The 19,344-nt window shown below is 40.4% G+C and overlaps 1 protein-coding gene across 1 annotated transcript; it reads right to left on the bottom strand.

Moving 5' to 3' along the window:
• Positions 1-3,459: 3,459 nt before the first annotated feature.
• Positions 3,460-13,274, bottom strand: LOC125391822 (flavin-containing monooxygenase 5-like). Its single transcript, XM_048421437.3, has 8 exons — positions 13,140-13,274; positions 12,105-12,293; positions 11,484-11,646; positions 10,197-10,339; positions 8,757-8,956; positions 7,271-7,620; positions 6,056-6,128; positions 3,460-4,820 (listed from the first exon to the last, which is right to left on the bottom strand). Exons 1-8 carry the CDS (start codon positions 13,272-13,274, stop codon positions 4,457-4,459), a joined length of 1,617 nt encoding a protein of 538 aa, XP_048277394.2. The 3' UTR covers positions 3,460-4,456.
• Between the last annotated feature and the right edge of the window lie 6,070 nt (positions 13,275-19,344).

The raw sequence follows: 19,344 nt of genomic DNA, 5'->3' as shown, positions 1-19,344 counted from the left end.
GTTACAGCAATGCCATACGCAAATAGCCTGAAACTTAAGAGTATAGATTTTGATAAGGAATTCTTTTTAAAACCACGAGACTTGCTAATTTTATCAAAGGAAAAAATAAATCCTGGATGGGCCAGCTGTTGTAATTTTGGAGTTTTAGAATATTGCCTATGTTTTCTGAACAGAATGGATAAAAGGTATTTAACCTTATGTGAATTTCTGGAATAATATGTAGATGTATTATTTCTGATAAATATTAATTAACTAGCATATACTTGATAAACTTACATTAATATAATACATAGGAATGTGCACTTAATATGGAAATGGTCGTAGGCATAAGTTAGTTTCTGAATTTACTTTCAGGAGGTTAACCACACCAAGGCCACCATAATTGCATTTTGTTATTCTGAAGAAATTTCAGGTCTATTTCATAAGTCATAATTTATTGAATTTCCTACCTGTGGTGATTGGTTAGAGTAGTCATTTGAAAACCAACTGGATGTTTATGTAAATGGAAATTAATGGCACTGAATGAAAAGGGGCAGGAACTTATACTGGAAAAATGGAATAAAAAGCAAAAGAGAATTCAGCTAGATCCAGAACATATAAACAAAAGGACTCAGGGAACAGCAAGGAAGGAGCTAGCCAGGACCCCAGCCTTCCTTATGGCAATGCAAACACACTGTAGTCAGACTGATGATTATCTTAAATATCACCATAGAACCTTCATCCAACAATAGATGGAAACAGAGGCAATGACCCATATCGGAGCACTGGACTGAGCTCCCAAGATTCAGTTGAGGAGTGGAAGGAGTGAGAGAATGAGAAAGGAATTCAAGACCATGAAGGATTCATCCATGCGACAGTTTGCTAATGGTAGCTCACCAACTCCAACTGGACAGGGAGTGAATGAGCATGGGAACAAACGAGTCTCTCTGAATGGGGTTGACAGTTGGGGCAGACTGAGGGGCCAATGATAGTGACACTGGGATTTGTCTCTATTGCATGTACTGACATCTTGGGATCCTATTCTCTTTGGATGTGTACCTTGCTCAACCTAGATATAGTAGTGAGAGCCTTGGACTTTCCACAGGGTGGGGTACATTGCCCTCTCTTAGGATTGGAGGGGCATGATGGGGTTGGAGGATCTGTGAAGGGAGTGGGAAGAGAAGAGGGAGTGGGAATTTGGATTGGTATTTTTTAAGTAATAAAAAATAAAATAAAAGGAAAAAAAAGAAACCAGAGAAAGGGATCCCGTTTACAACACACACACACACACACATACACACACACACTGCTGGAATAAACTTACATATTCCTTAGGAAAACCTCCAAACAAAGAGAAAAACAAGAGTTTTATGGATGACTGGCCTTAGTATTTGAAGTATTTAGGAAGAATGAATTAATCTCACTTTTTCTCAGTTACAAGTCCCTGGGGGAGTGGAGTATTCCACACTAATAGACAGTATTACTAGACAGAGCGTCACACTGTCTGATAAACTTGACCTTCTACACCCGAGAAGGGGACACTGTGGAGTTCTAGAGAAGTGAGTCTGGTTGCCTGCCTTACGATTGACTGGCTCTCCATGTATCAGTCAACAGTTTCCGTGTCTCCTCTATGTTGAGAGACAGAGGTCAGGTGAAGCAGCAGAATCTCACGTGGTGATTCCGGAACTCCTCATCTAGGACCCTCTACGCTACACAGCCATCTTCAGCCTCCCTCGTTCGGTACTGCAGTAGGTGTCCAGATTTCATATCCGTCACCTCTCATTGTGTAGCTGTTCTTTCATTCTTCCATCTCCTAAATGAGTCCTTTTCTTGTTTTGTTTGAGTTTGGACCACAGTTACAGGAGTCATTGTATCTCTCCTGAATCCAGAGACAAACTGGGATGGAGACACAGGAAATAAGTTCACGGAAATGAAAACATGACTTTTATTCCTGGTTATTCTGAGGTAAGAAGGTAGCTTCCATGTATAGTGAGTTTGGCTTCCTCAAAGTGCCCTTGAGTTGATCTTAGGGTGTTCCTCAAGGGAATTTAGGTTTGAAATTTATCCACAATGGCTCTTTCATACCCGTGAGATCTCATAGACAGAAAGTGAAAGACCTCAGATAGACGATGAGACTTTAGCCTGATGAAAGAATAGTGGGTTCCTTGGACTTCACAGTCACTGAAGAGACAGTGTAGGTGACTTTGGGGTTAGTGTGGGCCTCCACACAGATGAAGAGGCCACTGAGAAAGTCTGTCTGTTTTACATATATGCAATTAACTCTGAAATAGTTTTATGCTTTGTGCTGCTAATTTTGTTAGTGAATTTTATGTTATAAGAAAAATAAAAGTCTTGTTCAGTTTCAAACCATTGGTCGTTTGGATGTCTATGTCAACGCTATGAATGGGGAAAAAGCAGTGAGTCTTTTTGTCATGTAACACTGGAATCTTAACCGAAAAGAATGAATACATACACCATATCTTTTATTTTTAAGGAAATATGTTTTTGGTTTTGAGATTGGAGGGGATTAGCTAGATAAATGATCCTGTTGGTTGTTGCTAGGGAAAAAAATGGGGAAATTTTTCTGTTCTGAATCACATATAAACAAATTTGTTTTTCGAGACAGGATTTCTCTGCATAACCCTGGCTGTCCTGGAACTGTCTCTTGTAGACCAGGCTGGCCTCGAACTCATAGAGATCTGCCTGCCTCTGTCTCCCGGGTACTGGGATTAAATAAACAAAACTTTTGATTAAAGTCTCTTAACTTTTCATTTCTGTAAACTGCAGTTTTCACAATGAATGACGTCACGTTTGGGGTATATAGAACAGTTTAAATACTCAACAGGAAGGCCAGAGGGGAATGAGGACATAGAAACTGCCCCAAAATTGATTTTCACATTAAACTCTTCTGGCTTTGCTTAAGTGTGCGTAGCTCCAAGGCTTCAGGCAAATGTTTATCTGTGTAAAATGGACTTACCATAGTTTACTAAAAACTGTCCTGATCCACAAAGTGAGTCTTCTTGGGGCCCAGATCTTTGGTATAAGATGATGTGTTCATTCTGTTTCTCAATTCTTCAGTAGGGCTGGAGCCCCACTCTGTTATATATTGAGACAGGGAGACCAACATTTAAAACAGCAACCACAGGGCTCCAAGTGTCTCTGTTCCAGAGATTATGAGACTATACTCCTATGTTCATTAAAATTTATGGTGGTTAAAAAGATATATTGAAGGGGTGTTTTAGTATTGGCCCACTATCCTAAAAACATTGATCATAATTAAGTTCACTGTAAGATGAGAAATCAGGTCACAATGAATGTGAGCGGCTACACATGTCTTCAAGACATTCTTGCTAGGCAGAATGGCTCATGAACCCATCACTTATTTGTCTAGATTTCCTTTTTATGGTTTGACTAATAAAAACAAATGCTGAATTTGTGGCCTACCTGTGGCACACACATAAATCATCACATGGGCATGCCTTTTGTCTTAAAATGGTTTTAATTTTGAAATTCTCAAATTTACAAAAAAGCTGAAGGAATAATACAGTGAACATTTTAATAACCTAGAATCACCAGAATCACCATATATTTTAATTTTTACTTCCCTTTCACACCCCACAAAGACTTTTTAAAAATTAATCAACCATAATAGCTGACTTGTTCAGCACATGGCGTCTTCTGCATATGAGAATCGTTATAATCTTAGCACTCATCACCATGATCATTAATCCAGCACGATCACACAAAACAGCGCCATGAAGATCTGCCCAGTTGTCCTAAAACCGTTCACCCATATTTAAACCTTGCAGGTGGTCTATGCCTCCTTAGTCTCCACTGTTATAGTCACTGATATCTTTATTGGATGACATTAGTTTTCTCCTGGATACTCAGTGAGATGCCCTGAGACTGCTTTGCTCTCTTTGTCTCTCTGATTATCTTTCCTGATCACATTCACATCTGTAAGACCACGCGGTGTTGACCTTTTATTGGATGATGGTGAGATGGAAAGTGACAGACTGACTTTTCAGCATTGTTCGATCAGGCAAAGTGACTTCTGTCAGATTTTCTGCTGAAAAGACACATTTCATCATGGACGGAGGTACATTGAGTCCATGTAATATACTTCTGAGTGTTACACCTGGCCTAGCCTTTCCTGAACCATTGCTTATTTATTGCTATTCTCCATACCGTTGTGTTTTGGGCAAACATATAAGCATATCCTTTCACCTCTGAAATAAAGCAGAAATAAGCTATGATATATATATAATAAAGAAAATAGGTTACTTTCAAACCTCTTACCTATAAAGCGCTTGGGAGATTCATAACAGAGTAACGTTGTTTTTATTTAAATCTTCATGTGTTCCCTAGTTAGTCTAATGAACATTTTTCCCATATTCTAACTTGGCCTGAGACATGCATGTCAAATAACAATGATTGGTTCTCTCAAGTGCTTACCTCTCTCTCTGTCAGTATGAGCTTAGGAATATATCACTTGCAAGATAACTAGCATGGGAACAAAGAGAAAAAGGACAATACAAATGCATCTGACCCAAAATAGACTAGAGGGCGATGCCTCAGATTGTCTGAGAACCCGGGTTCTTAGGGGTTTGAGGATCCGGTCTCTCTGAGTGAGGATGGCTGCTCGAGCCCCAGCCCATTTCCCTGGCCCCTGTAGACGGTATTGGTATGGGGTGCAGGGTCCCCAGAAAATCTCCTTGGCCAGCTTTGTATCCCAGATGAAGAGAGAGAGCAGGTTGGGTTTGACCCCTAACTCTGAAGCAATTTCGTCCATGTAGTCGATGTACTGCACTCGATGTATGCCTCTGGGGCTCTCCACAAACCTGGAACGAGAAGAAAACACTCAAATGCCTGTGGTAGATTTCCGGTGAGTTTTCCCTTGCTTGGTAGCATGTTAATTCTCTTCTGTTCACAAATCATCTTCATTCTGTACATATACACAATTCACTATAGGTTTTAAGGACAAGTCATATATTACTGACATCTTTAAGCTTCCCAAAGGGCCCAGTAGAGTGACATAAGTATAGAAATTGTTTAATGAATGATTAGATTAATTTTTGAAGAGAAATGGGTCCTTCTTCCAGCAGAGTCCAGTTCCGTTATAGAAAAGTCATAGGCAAGAACCCCGAGCTGGGGAGAACGCTGCGATAAACTCTACTGTCCGTTTAACGCTTCCTAGCCACACAAAGTGTCTTGATACATATTAATTTCTGGACACAAATTATCCCCTGGAGTACTCTTAGGCAATGGCAACTTGTTCCACAGTCTTGGAAATTTAGAAGCCCTTGGCTAAATTTTTCTTGAGTAAAAGAGAAACAAAGCCAATATTATAGACAATTTATAGACTATAAAAACTTTTCAAAATATTTAGAAGACACTAATGAGTATTTTAAAATACCGTAAAATGTGAACAAGGCATCTAACTAAAGGAAAAAGTAGTTGGGAACACAAAACAAGGCATAGGAGAGCAGCAATAACCCATTAATTAAGGCAAAATTAAATTCACGAAATCAGAGAAAGGAGAATTGATATCTAATAAAGATAGTTTCTTGAAAAAGAAAATCAAAATAAATAAGTACATTTCTTAAAGTTATGAAGTTGTGATAAGAATATTTTATCATGTCTCCTGGTTTTCCTTGGGGTGCTCTTGAGGGATGTGCCCAGAGAAGTCGATAAAAAATCAAAATAATGGTGCATCTAGCTACCAGCTACTGCATTAAAGTGTTTGCTTTTCCCCTAGATTCTGAATTTAGCTATTTATTAAATATTCTGTTTTACCATAGTTCTTACTTGGAGTCAGTGACTGCTTCTTTTTTTTTTGTTGTTTGTTTTAATCTGTTTGTTTGGACACTGATATAGACTAGGATGTTCCGGGGTGGTTCAGTTTCTGTGGGGCATTTTTACACATGCGCCCTTTGTGTTGCTGAGCAAAAGCCATTAGATCAGATCATAGGCAGAAAGCACGTGGAGAGAAAGCCAAGTAATTCCCTCCAGACAGATTTCATTGACTTTAACAACAGCAACGGAAGCCCCCCAACCCCCCAACCAGGCTCCTTACTCATTCTGCATTTTCTGCTTCCTTCTGTTGATGGCTGCCACCATGTCACTCTGTGAGGGTAACTTTTTCAGTCCTGAGGAAACAAGACAGGCTTTGAAAGACTGTCAGGAGGGCTGGGTAAGAGAAGCAAACAAAAAGAATGGCTTGGAAATAGAACGGGTAGAGCCGTAGAATCTCCATGAAATGCACAGTGCAAGCCATGGGTAGAAAACTTCTCAGAAGGCCATTCTCTTACAATCAGTTTTAGGCTGTCAGCAAGGGGAGTCAGTTTTCTCTCAAGAAAAATATTTTTTGGGTTGTTATTTTTTAGTTTAAATCTATGCTTAAAACTCATGACTATTAAATACTCATATTAATATGACTTTTTGATAAATACATAATATTTGCATATATTTATGAAATATGGTATGAGGCTTTGATTCACGTATATATGGGGTAATAATGAGCTTGGAATAATTAACTTATCCATTACCTTAAGCCTTTTCACTCCTTTAAAAAGTTTTTAGTTAACTTACACAGTAGCAGGTTTCCTTATGACAGAACAGCAGAGAGAAAGTAAGGGTGGGCTCATGGTGCCATAGTGATCGTGGGGCAGACATAAACCGACAGCAAGCAAGTGAAAGCCAGAAGAGGAGACTGAAAGGCGGCTCAACAGTTAAGAACACTTGCTTCTCTCCCAGAAGATCCAGGTTCGGCTCCCAGCATCTACGTTAGGCCACTTGTGGCCGTATATAATTCCAATTTCAGGGATTCTAAGACATTCCTCTGGGTTTTGTGAGCACACGCATGCACCTGGCACATATCCACACACTCAGGTACACAGACATATATATAATAAAAAAACCCAAAACATTAAAATAAAAAAGCCACAAAACAGTTTGCCACTATGAATAAGATATATCGCTCACAGGATAGACAACTAAGGTGTTTCTTAGAGTAAAGGGACACTCCCATGAAGGATTGTAACCCCCAAGCTCCTCTTTTCCAATAGAATAGGGTTATTAGCCACTCTAACAACAGAATCCCAAGTCAGCTGAGGGATTTCAGTGTTAAAGGTCAACCAGAACTAGAATCATGGAACCAGGCAAGTGCTGTACCACTGAGCTATACCTCTGACCTTGGCAGAGCAGGGAGGAGGTAGAGGAGAAAACTACGTGCCCTCACCACCTGAGTGCATGGTCAGGGGCACAGCTGCTCCTGGGAGGACCATCGTACCTGTGAACACACGCACAACCCATCGACTTTGGAGCTCTGACGTGGGAATGGTGGCTCCCACAGGCTGGAGGATGCCAATGAAAGCTAGAGTTGGCTTCTCTAACTGAGGAGGGAAGACGAATTTAAACATTGTGTGTTCACTGTCCAGGATTTCAGAGTTGTCGTCCAAGAAAGGGAAAGAGAAGGTGTAGCCTGTGGCAAAGACAACAACATCCACGGGCTCCTCGGTACCATCCTCAAAGATGGCGGATGTCGAGGTGAACTCTTTGACGTTTGTCTTGATCACCACTTTCCCGGTAATGATGCGATTTGGCAGGTCATCACTGAAGATAGACTGATGGCTGAGAAATCTGCATGATCAGAAGCATAATAGTGCAGTGTGAGAGCGAATATTTCCATAAGGAAGCTGAGGTTGTAAGCAATGAGAAAACCACAGCACTATTTCAATCATTTTAATATTATTTACCACCCTCCCTGGACAACTAATAGTGTTTATTGGTGAAGAACCTGATTGTGGAGACAGAATGGACTTTATACTTATTCCACTATTCCTTGTGTGACTTTCTGGGCAGGTCATAAAAACACTTTATCATCAGTTTCCAAATTTGTCAGATGGTCATAATGACATAACCAAATCAGACCTCATTAATCATGATAACACTATATTTAGAGAATGGGATTTTTACAAGAAGTAAAGTTCTTCAATGTTGACTTTGGGCATTTGTGATTGGGATCATGTAAAAGTTGACATAAATTGGTTATCAGTCTCCTTCAAGGGTCTGCAAGGTACACCTGAAAGACTTTAATACTAAATCATCACTGGGAAGTACTTGTGCTTAGTGACACACTAATATTTGGTAATTGCAAGGTTTGAGTTACAAATTCCTTACAGAAAGCCCTATTCTCAAATTGCTTCATAGTTGATACATCTGTCTTATTTCTATCTTCTTTTACCAGGATTACACACCCAATACCATAAAACAAGGCAGGTTTTTACTTTATAGTTCAGACTGAATAAGACTAGAGATGGAACTTGACTGCTTCGCCAATGTGTACCCCACGGGCATTCTTTCCTCCCTCAGTAGAATGCCTAGTTGTCAGCAAATGACTTCAGTATTCCCAATTAAAGTCAATTCCATTGAGACTTAGAATGTCACCCTTTAGTTATTATTCCACACACCTACCTTATACAACCACTGACTGGCATGGTGATTTTCTTAAAAAATAATTTGTTTTAAATTGTGTGTGTTTATGTGTTGGTGGTTTGGGGGGTAGGGGGTGCAGTGTCCTTGGAGGCATTAAGAGGGCATCATATCCCCAGGACCTGGAGCTACAAGCAGTTGTCAGCCTCTAGATATGGGTGCTTGGAACTGAATTCTGGTCTTCTGCAAGAGCAGCAAGGGCTACTAACTGCTGGACCATCTCTTTAGCCCTGCTATAGTAGCTTAAAAATATTTGCTTGTCTTCAATGCTGTCTGGATCTTACCTGTGTTTAGCCTGCAGTCCATAATTGGCATGATTAAATCTTGCATTTAGTTTATTCTCTGTCCATCTGTTTACCAAGAACGTGGGATAGAACCTTCCAATGATTCTATTATAACGAGTGAAGAGGGTGGTGTCTAAAGGATTCCCGTTATCCCAAACACGGTTCCATATCCACGCCCCTCGTCTTGTGCTGAGGAAAACCTGCATAGAGGAGTGATCGCCTAGTAAACCTTTTGTTTCTAATCATATTATCTATATTGATAGCTTTGCCTTTTAATTACCAAGGAGGTAGGATTAGCTGCTCACAGCACCTCACCCGCCTGCCTGCTCCTCTCCTCTTACGCTGTGAACAGGCCCACTAACTCAGCCCCTTTTCAGTTCACTTACAGCTTGTCGCGGGTCTTTCTTCCCCTACCTGTGCCCAATGTCTGAAACGTGTTAGGTCCCAGAGTGTGAAGACTTTATTCCCAATAACTGATTACCCTGGGAGTTAAAAGTTCACCCACATGCTCCCTGACAGCTGTGTCATTCCGTAATCCACAGTGATGGAGAGAAAGCAGAATACAAAGAACATAGTAACCACAACAGTGAATGGGAAAATTAGCACTGAGGATGCTCTCATATTTGCAGATGGACAATTGCATGTAAATAGTAAAAGGCCACAAACCCCAGAATTATGAGGATGAGATCTGCTCCCTACTTTGAGTCATTTAACTGAAGAAGGCTGCAGCTTTTTAACGAAGACACAACCGCTCTCTTGCAAGGTCATAATCACAGAGATTTATGATTCATGTCTCATATTATATACACAAAGCTTGGTGTGAGTCAGTAGACCACAGAATGAGTGATTATGGACTATGTGGGCAGAAAGCATCGCTGTTTGAAAACTCACGTGTTCCTGGTGGCTATCTTGAATGAATCTCAAAGACTAATTTTAAATGACAGGAAGCGACCTTCCACACTCTTCAGAAGTCAGCAGCATTTGCAGTCGAGAGGGCTGCTTGCTCCTTCTTCCTCTTTACACTCTTGTTAGTAATATCTCATGGGCCTGCTGCTCGAAGCTTGGCTATTCGTTCATGAATCAGCAGAGTACTTTATTCATGTCCATGCATACAGTCTCTGTAAAATCGTGTCCACTAGGAACACTTGAGATTTTCTGTAGATTTAATTTCAGTTTTTAAATGTTTATCTCCCTAGTGTAGCTACATGTAGATAATGCTGGTAACTGACCCTAGTTTGGTATCTTTCACAGCTCATTTATTCTGTAGAAAAATATCATTATTTAGGTACTGCTTTTATTAGTTCCTTCATATATATCCAGAAGAAAATAATGCATGATTGCCTTTCTCAGCTTTCAGCCCAAATGGGAAGCCCACCACTAAAGCCAGAGAGAAAGCCTAGATTCACGTTTCTCTGCAGGAAGCAGGGTAAGACACCAAACCTGTTCAGCAACACGACTGATCTCGCCTGCCACATCTGCTCCAGAGTTCCCAATGCCAATCACGACCACTCTCTTCCCCATGAAACTGTCTGGGTTCTTGTACTCCCAGCTGTGAATATAGCTGCCTTGGAACTGGGTGATTCCTATGAAGGAAGAGCCAAATCCCCCGAGTCACAGGCAGAAGTGGCAAGTGCACGTGGGGGCAAATTTCATTCCTATTATGTAACCACCTTCTCTGTTCTTGGCCATTTATTACCAATATTACAACATATGGTTATCCAAGGAAAGAAATGTTCATTAACAGCAATTCTGTGACCAAGTTCAGAATCAAAGCACAGGGATGCTTCTCTTAGAATGTCCGATTTTAAATTTGCCCAATACGATCCTCCCATAGTAAGAGGAGGCCATTGACTTTTCATTTCTCTCTGTCTCTGTATGTGCAACTCGTTGTCACTCTCTGTGACTCTGACTATGCATTTCACAAATAAGTCAGACCCTTCCAATATGCAACAAAATTGTTGTTCCAAAGAAACTAAATGCAAACCACATAGTCAACTTTGTAACAGTCACTTAAAATAGGTAGAAATGATAATTTCTATTATTATTTTTAAGTTTTATTTTGTGTGTGTGTGTGTATGTGCACATGTGAATATATGCGCATGAGTTCAGCTGCCTGGGGAGTTCAGAAAATTGTGTTGGATTCCAAGGAGCTGGAGTTAGATATAGTTATGAGTCACCTGATATGGGTTCTGGGAACCAAATTTGAGTTCTCTATATTTATGGTATAAAAATATGATCAGGTATCTTCTCCACACACAGGCAGTCAGACAGACAGACAGACAGACAGACAGACAGACTGACACGCATCACTTTCTATCTCCCTCGGTGGTTTTCCACAGACCCTCCATACTCCTCTTGGCCAGCCACCTCAAGCGTGTGTGTGTCATTCTCTGAGTTCACAGTCTCCCACCCACTGCTTCTCATATGGTCTTTTTTCCAGAGAGCCCTGTCTCCAGGCTTTGCTTGTGGGAGGAACTCTAGTTCCCAGTTTCATTGTTGTTTCTATTGCCGGATCTTTCCTGACTTTTAAGAAAGTGCCTTCCTCAATAACCATTCTGCATAAAAAAAAAACAAAACCAAAAACCCAACCAACCAACCAAACAAACAAACAAACAAAAAACAAAACCAAAACCCCCCAAAACAAAACCAAACCCCATTCACCAATGTTTGTGACCATGTAGGCAATGCAATGCTTGCAATATCCTTGTACCTCATCCGGTTAGATACCTGCAAAATCCTGTAAGGGCAGATGCTTCTCAGTGTAGTGACCACTGCAGACCATGACCCCATCAAAGATGTAAGCTTTCTGCTTTCCATCAGCTTCCACCACAACGTCCCACTGGCCAGAGGCTGGGAAATCAGGGCGCTTCCTCACTGTGCACACCTTTGTCTAGGAAACGAGAAGCAAACGGAAGAGCTAATCCTCCAACACTGCTTCATATCTTCTGCTTCTTTTTTCTAACCTAGACATTTTGTGTTTTGATAAATAAAACCGTCATGGCTTCTTCTCAGAGCTCCTGGTTATTTAGGATTTTAATACAAAATCAATAAAAGTATTCTTTCTCAAGAACTGGGAAATGTTGAGAAAATATTACACCGACTCCCCATCCCCTAATCCATCTCACATTTTACTTTTTGTAAAATTAATTGGAAACGAGACTTTAGGGGCAATCCTTGTAGCAAGGCTTCTATGTAAGGAAAAGTTAGTACTGAGATATATCTTCACTCATCATGTGAGTGGCAGAGACGAGGATGGGAAATGCAGATGAAACTGTGCCCCAGCTGGCTCTGGCAGTGCAGACTCTGCCTCCACCATTGAGCATGTGGTGGGCGGGTTTCATGTCTTACCTGGAACTGGATGTGTTTCATGAGCCCGAAGTGCTTAGCGTACATCCTGAGATACTCCATCATCTTGGAGTTGTGCATGTAGTTGGGGTAATGGTCGGGGATGGGGTAGTCACTGAAGGCTGTCATCTCCTTGGAAGTATTGCAGGTCAAAGATTTGTATATCCCAGGCTTTCCACTTTCTGGTATCTCCTAAAGGAAACATACCAACCCTTGGCTTTCAGAAATTGAGGAAACAATACACACTGAGTTTAGGGAGGATGACAGTTGTGATGTTGGGCTTATATGTTATTGAAAATTCTTGTCATTGTTGGGTTTTGTAATACTGCTCAATTGTATGACGGCATTAGACTCTTTTAGAAGGAACCCCTTAGAATTTTTATGATGTCAGATCCAAACTGATACCAGTAATTCAATCATTCTAAAAATAAGATAATTAATTCTTGAAACACAAGAAATAAAATGAAAACTATAGAAGGGACTTGTGGTGAGAAACTTACAAAGGATGAGATAAGTTTGATTGACCTAGGAAGAACCTTGGAGATTAATAAAACACATCTCTAGTTTCACACGTGAAGGCATATCCAGAGAAGTTTACCCAGGGGGAAGGCCTACCATGGATGTGAGTGTACCTATTTAATAGGCCAGTGGCCTGATTGGAAGAAAGGGGGAAAGAGCAGAACGCCCTTCCATGCAAGCATTCCTTTTGCTTTCTGGCTGCCTTTATGTGAGCTGCTCAGCTCAGTCATGGCATTCCTGCCCTGATGGACCACAGCACGGGAAATCATGAGCCAAAGTGGATCTGAGCTCTTAAGTCGCTTTCCTCGGGTATGTTGTTGCGCGATCTAGAAAGCCACGGGAAATGGAGAAAGATTCTTCATGTACTTGAGAAGTTTCAAGTTTATCTGAATAGAGGAAAATGCTACTTTGTAAAGAATAGTTACATTGTTTAAAATTTCTGTGGCCTAATTTGTGTTGGGAAGTATCTCTCTCTCTCTTGCACAAGTATCATTATACTTTATGAGACTATAACATTACCTCGTATCTCCATAGTCCTCCAATATCTTCGCTCTTTTCAAAGCACGTAGGCTCAAGTCCCTCCTCCAAGCAGCTCTTAATGGCGCCCAGTCCGCTGACTCCGGCACCAATGACCGCGATCTGTTTTACTTTCATGGTCTCTGGATGAGGAAGAGTTCTTTCAGTTTTGACTGAGGGGCAAAATCACCTTATCGACAGGTCAGTTCTCCCATTAGTTTTAGCAACATTACCATTTGTTTTGATAGAGGTTTTATTTTTTGTTCTACCATGGCTTCTATTGTCTTGATTTGAAACACACACACACACACACACACACACACACACACACACACACACACAACACAAATACTCCTCTAACACCAGTTTGTTTGGTCATTTTATTCTCTGGATTTCTTCAGTGTCTGTTGTTATGCCCCATTTCTGAAGTTTGTGAATTTGGATGTTCTCTCTCTGCCTTTTAGTTATTTTGGATAAGGTTTGTCTGTCTTGTTGATTTTCTCAAAGAACCAACTCTTTGCTTCACTGATTCTTTGTATTGTTCTCTTTGTTTCAATTTTATTGATTTCAGCCCCGAGTTTGATTATTTCCTTCTGTCTGCCCTTCCTGGGTGAGTTTGCTTCTTTTTGTTCTAGATCTTTCAGGTGTGCTGTTAAGTCACTGGTATGAGAATTCTCTAATTTCCTTATGTAGGCACTCAGTGCTATGAACTTTCTGTATCACGACTAATAAAAACCCAGAGACAGATATTGGGGTTCAATCTGAAGACAAGAAAAGCAAAGCAGCCAGCCACTGGCTCTTACGTCTACCTCAGTCCAAAAATGGTGATTCTTTCTCCAGGAATTCTTAGAATGAGACTGAGCCTGAGAACTGTCTCCTCCCGCTTTATATTCCTCTCTAGTGCTGGGATTAAAGGTGTGCATCACTACCTCCTGGTTTCTATGACAAACTACGTAGCAACTGGGATTAAAGGTGTGTGTCACCACTGCCTGGTCTGTAAGACTGACCAGGGTGGCTGTTTTACTCTCTGATGTTCAGGCAAGCTTTATTTATTAAAATACAAATGAGATATCACTACAGTTTTCTCTTAGCATAACTTTCATAATGTCCCATAAGTTTGGATATGTTGTGCATTAATTTTTATTGAATTCTAGAAAATTTTTAATTCCTTTCTTGTTTCTTCCTTGACTCAGGGGTAATTCAGTAGAGAGTTGTTCATTTTCCATAAATTTGTAGGCATTTTGCTGTTATTGAAAAGGTCATCTTATTCTTATAAAATTTTTATAATTTAAACAAAATAGAACTGCATGTAATTACAGATCACTGAAAAATACCTTCAATAATAGAAATACCTAAGTTTTTTTTATATTGCATTAAATTTTGTCCTAAAAGATTTTATGCTGGGAAGTGGTGGCACATGCCTTTAATCCCAGCACTCAGGAAGCAGAGACTGGAGGATCTCTGTGAGTCTGAGGATAGCCTGGTCTACAGACCAGAACAGTTAGGGCTTTTATGCAGAGAAACCCTGTCTTGAAAAATAAAACAAAACAAAATTATGTATATAATGGGAATGACTACGTTATGACTTGCTTACTCAGGGCTGGCAGAAGGGTTCATGGGGACACTATAGTTTGTCTCAAGTCAACAGGAATATATATAATATATCTATATTATATATATATATAATCTCACACATATACACATATTATAAATATATATATATAATCTCACATATATACACACATATATGTACATACTGACGGAATATTTTGGAGAGTGGTCTTAGTTTTGATGATACGGAGAGTAATGGTAGAAAAAACATATTTATTTCTTATTTAGTCAGATGTCAGATCTCTGGGCTGGCAAGATGTCTCCAATGGTAAAGGAACTTTCCAGACAAGCCCAGTGACCTGGATTCTGTCCCGGGAACCCATGTAAAAGTGGAACAAGAAAACTGGCTCCATAAAGTTGTCCTCTGGCCCCCACATGGTGCTTGACACATGCCTAATAATAACAGGTTAAAACAATGGAACCAGCCCCCATGTGTCTGTCTCGCTTTCAGAGCCCTCCAGGAGCCAGGCTCCACCCGTCATGCTCCTCTCACTTTACCTCTTCCTCTTGCATGCTCTCATTGCCTGCACAGAAGATGGTGACCTCCCTAGTCGGAATTTCTTTGCTCCTTCCTCCTTTCGTCAGAATGTCTTCTCTTTCCCAGTGTATCCAAGTATACCATCAAGACTTAGTTTTGAGAGAAATATTGTCACTGGCCACCTTTTATCCCCTCTTTGACACTCTTTAGCTAGCTAACTGTAAAAGTGATGATATATTATATACACATGAAGCAGTCTTTGTTTGTATTTGCCCCCATTACCCTCAGTTATTTCCCCGATCTCATCTGGATCCCCCTCATCTTTCCTAACCGTTGCCCCCACGCCATCTTTATCTCCTAGATTCCACATGTGAGAGAAGGCATGAAATGCTTGACCGAGTGTGGCTTCTTAGCTTAAGACAATAGTCTCAATTTCCTTCCAGTTTTGGACAAATGACCTGATTGTGCTCTTCTTTGATACTGAATAAAGCTGTCTAGGACCCTTATCTACCCATCCATCTATTGACCAGCAGAGGGCTGACTTCATAACTTGGCTACTGTGATGAATCTGGCCGTTCTAAGTGTCTTTGTGCCTCTCTCATTCACCCTCCCTTGTCACATTTAGAATCTCATTTTCTTTGACACTGTGTTTTGTTGGACACATCACATTCTCCTGCAATTAGAGGGGGAGGCATGATGAGGACATCACATTCTCTGCATCACAGTGCCAAGGGACAGCGTGGAACTCAGTGGCAGAAATGTGCTCAGTTCTTTTAGGACTAAGTCTTTCTTATCTATCTTGGTTCGATGGGAGTGGGGCTCCAGATTTACTCCCACCTGGGATAAATATGAGGGGCTTTGCTTCTTGTTTATTTTGCCCACTACACCGTGGTCGTGATTCGTGTGGAAGGGGCAATGGCTCCTCTAGAGGAGCAGATTCTGGTACCTAGGACAGGCAGTATAGCAAGCCTGGGACTCTGCCCTCTCTCTGAAGTTCTTTCTTCGGTCCTGGAAATGTGCAACGTGAACTGTGGTCACCCATACCTGCAACATGATGTGGTCTCTGAGAAATCCATTCTCCCAGGCAGCTTCCTGTCTAGACTCGAGGAAGAAGTAGGGATTCTATTCAGGTTGCTGGGTAAGCTGCATTCTCCAACACAGTTTGAACGGGAAGCCCTGCACTTTGGGCAACAATCCTACACTGTTTTAATGCCTGGCTTCCTACAAATTTTTCTCTACACTTGTAAGAATTGGTGAGACATATATTCATGTTTTAAGTTCATCCATGTTCAAAACAATTGCATGCTATCCATTTTTTCATTTCTCAAAATACAGATTCTATGATTATGTCAAAGCAGTGCTTATAATTCATTTAATATCATAATAAATAAATTCATACTATTTAAATTTTTATATCCATTTACCATCTAGAATGTTCATAGACAGCTTTTATAGTTATGAACTGTTACATGAACTCAAGAATTTTGTCTATTTCCTTTTCTATTTTATAATTAACTTTAACATGTTAATTTTGAAAAAATTATGAGATAGATAACTAAAAAAAGAAGGAATTACAAGTCCTATCAAGAAGTTATCCAGTATACTACACATGGGTTTAGACTGCTATCTTACGAATATGCTCTTAGGTGTATCTATGCATTGATACCCCAAAACTTCAATATGCTACATGCCACCTAATTTTCAGTGAAGAATATTGTAAATATATTTTTATTTATGTGGAGGATTTCAGAAAATATTTGGTAAATGAATTGGTGAATTTTAATAGGTATAGGATTTTAAATCGTGTAATATTCTGCTGCAGTTTAGAATCTTCTTGTTTGCCACTGCTGCAAAGAAACAAAGGCTATCTTACTTTTCAAAGGTTCTTTTCTGGTTGCAAAAGTTTGTTACTTTATCTTCTTCCTATGAAACTAGAGCTACTTAATATCCAGGTTATGAGTCATAATTGCCTCTGCTGGATAGCGCCTGGAAGGTAGTACTTTCTCAGTACACAGGAGTTGGCATTTTAATGAGTACTTGGAAATTTCCATTATATAAAAAGTATAACGGAAACATAATAGTTTGGAGGAGAGGGTATATCTATTAAATTCTTGTTCAGTTATTGGTGGTTCCCTACCTAGTTTTATACAGTGTTACTTCATTTTCTCTAGTTTCTGCCTTTCCCTATATTTTAAAGTTACATGCCTATGGAATTTGATTCCAGAGGAGCAGTGTTTTATAAGGAATAAGATTTGAATCTTCCCAGGAATTTTGTGTACACTGAGAGGACAAAACCAGTATCGTGAAGATATGACTCATGACTCCACATGAGTGTTTAGATTATAATTAGCATCTTTCTGAATATAAAATTTGCATTTATTCTATTTATGTTTCAGTCTATGACAAACTAGAATAAAACATCCCAGCACAAGCTCAGTCAAGCTCTTTGTCCACAGTGCTATGAATATTTAAGGTCAGGCTCAGGACCACGGCGCTACCCCTTGCCTTTAGCTTCTTTAGGGGCTCACAGCTAAATGGCTTTGGACAAGTTGCTTGATGTGCTAATTAGTCCTGTTGAAACCTAATAAAAAACAAAACAAAGCTAAACTCAACTAGAATGTAACTGTACATGCTCTCTTGGTCAGATACAAATATTCTTTTTTTCACATATGACCAAAATGGGTCCCTAAAAATGAAGTCAGTGTATTCTATTTCCATCCTTGATTATTAATTGGATTCCACATCCACTTTACTGGCTATTGTTTATAACCATTATTTCCAAATCAGCTTGTTGTAGCAACTTTAAGTCTATGGAATAATATGATATATATATATTTCTTCAATGTATTATGCTAAGAAATGTCTTGCCTTAGGCAATCTATTGTAAATTGTTTCAATATCCACTATATTATGTGTTTCACATTGTTTTGCCTCTTTTTTTTTTAAAGCTTGGTCACTTGGAAAATTAGAAAAAAGAAAGAAGGGAAAAAAGAAAGGAAGGGAGGGAGGGAGGAAGGAAGGAATAAAGGAAGGGAGGGAGGGAGAGAAGGAGGGAGGGATAAAGTAAGAAAGAAAGGGAGAGAAAGAGGGAGGGAGGGAGGCAGAAGGAAGTAATCCTCATAATTTGGGGCTGTATTTCTAACTGCTAGAAAAGGGTGGTTGAAACCAATGAAACAGAAGTTTAGGAAGGGAAGACAGAAGGAAGCAGAAGGGGCAATTGCTTTTGCGAGCCACAATCTTTGGATGTCCCTGGGGACACCAGAAGCCAGAGGAAGGGCACTTCAACTCACAGTCTTTGAAAGGCAGTGTCGTCCTATTCCCGGATTGAGCAGTGCCCGTGTGCTGCTGGTCCCCCTGTGCTGCTGGTTCTTTGCTTTTGAGTCCTCAGGCTAAGTCGCTTATCATCAAGAAAGGAGACACAGGCAGCCACCTTTTTATCTGGTTTTCGGTGATCTTCCCCTTAGATCCTGTCACTCCCCAGAGGAGCTACAGTGCTGCTCCTCCCTGATCCTCTTTTATAAGCATTTGGTCTCCCCCTGCCTGCCCCCCCATGACCCAGCTGGAGAGCTGCATCTTCACACCTGCCACTAGAAGGACCCACCCATACTCCTTAAAATGCGTGATCACTGCAGATAGAAGCAAAGTGTTTCCCCATAATCGCCATAAATCCCTTCTGAGGCTATAAGTCTTCAGCTTCCTGCCTTGGGCTCTCAAGCACAGAACGTCGCCTTTTACAGATAATATCAGGACTTTTTCAGTGACAATCTAGTGCTCTCATTTCCAAAGCAATGTGTTCCATACTTCACGGATTATCTAGGGTTCTTCAGAGAGACACAATCAATATATCATCAATACATATAAACATAAATATAGTAGAAGAGATTTATTAGAGAAATTGAACGATATCATCATGACAACCAAGAAGTCCTCAGGGCATCGGTGAGCCTGAGACACTGTAGTGCAGCCAAAGTCTGATGGCTTCAGAAACAGGGACACTGATGGGAAGGAGGCCTCTGCACAAGGCCAAAGGACAAGAACTGAGGGAGCTGCAGGCTTATGTCTAGAAGTCCAGGCCCTCTGGACATGGACATTCTCACGTACAGAGGTAGAAGAGGATCC

The sequence above is a fragment of the Myodes glareolus genome, chromosome 5 (assembly GCF_982192425.1).
Source record: "Myodes glareolus chromosome 5, mMyoGla1.1, whole genome shotgun sequence".
NCBI classification, from domain to species: domain Eukaryota; kingdom Metazoa; phylum Chordata; class Mammalia; order Rodentia; family Cricetidae; genus Myodes; species Myodes glareolus.
This window is presented reverse-complemented; position numbering and strand designations above follow the sequence as displayed.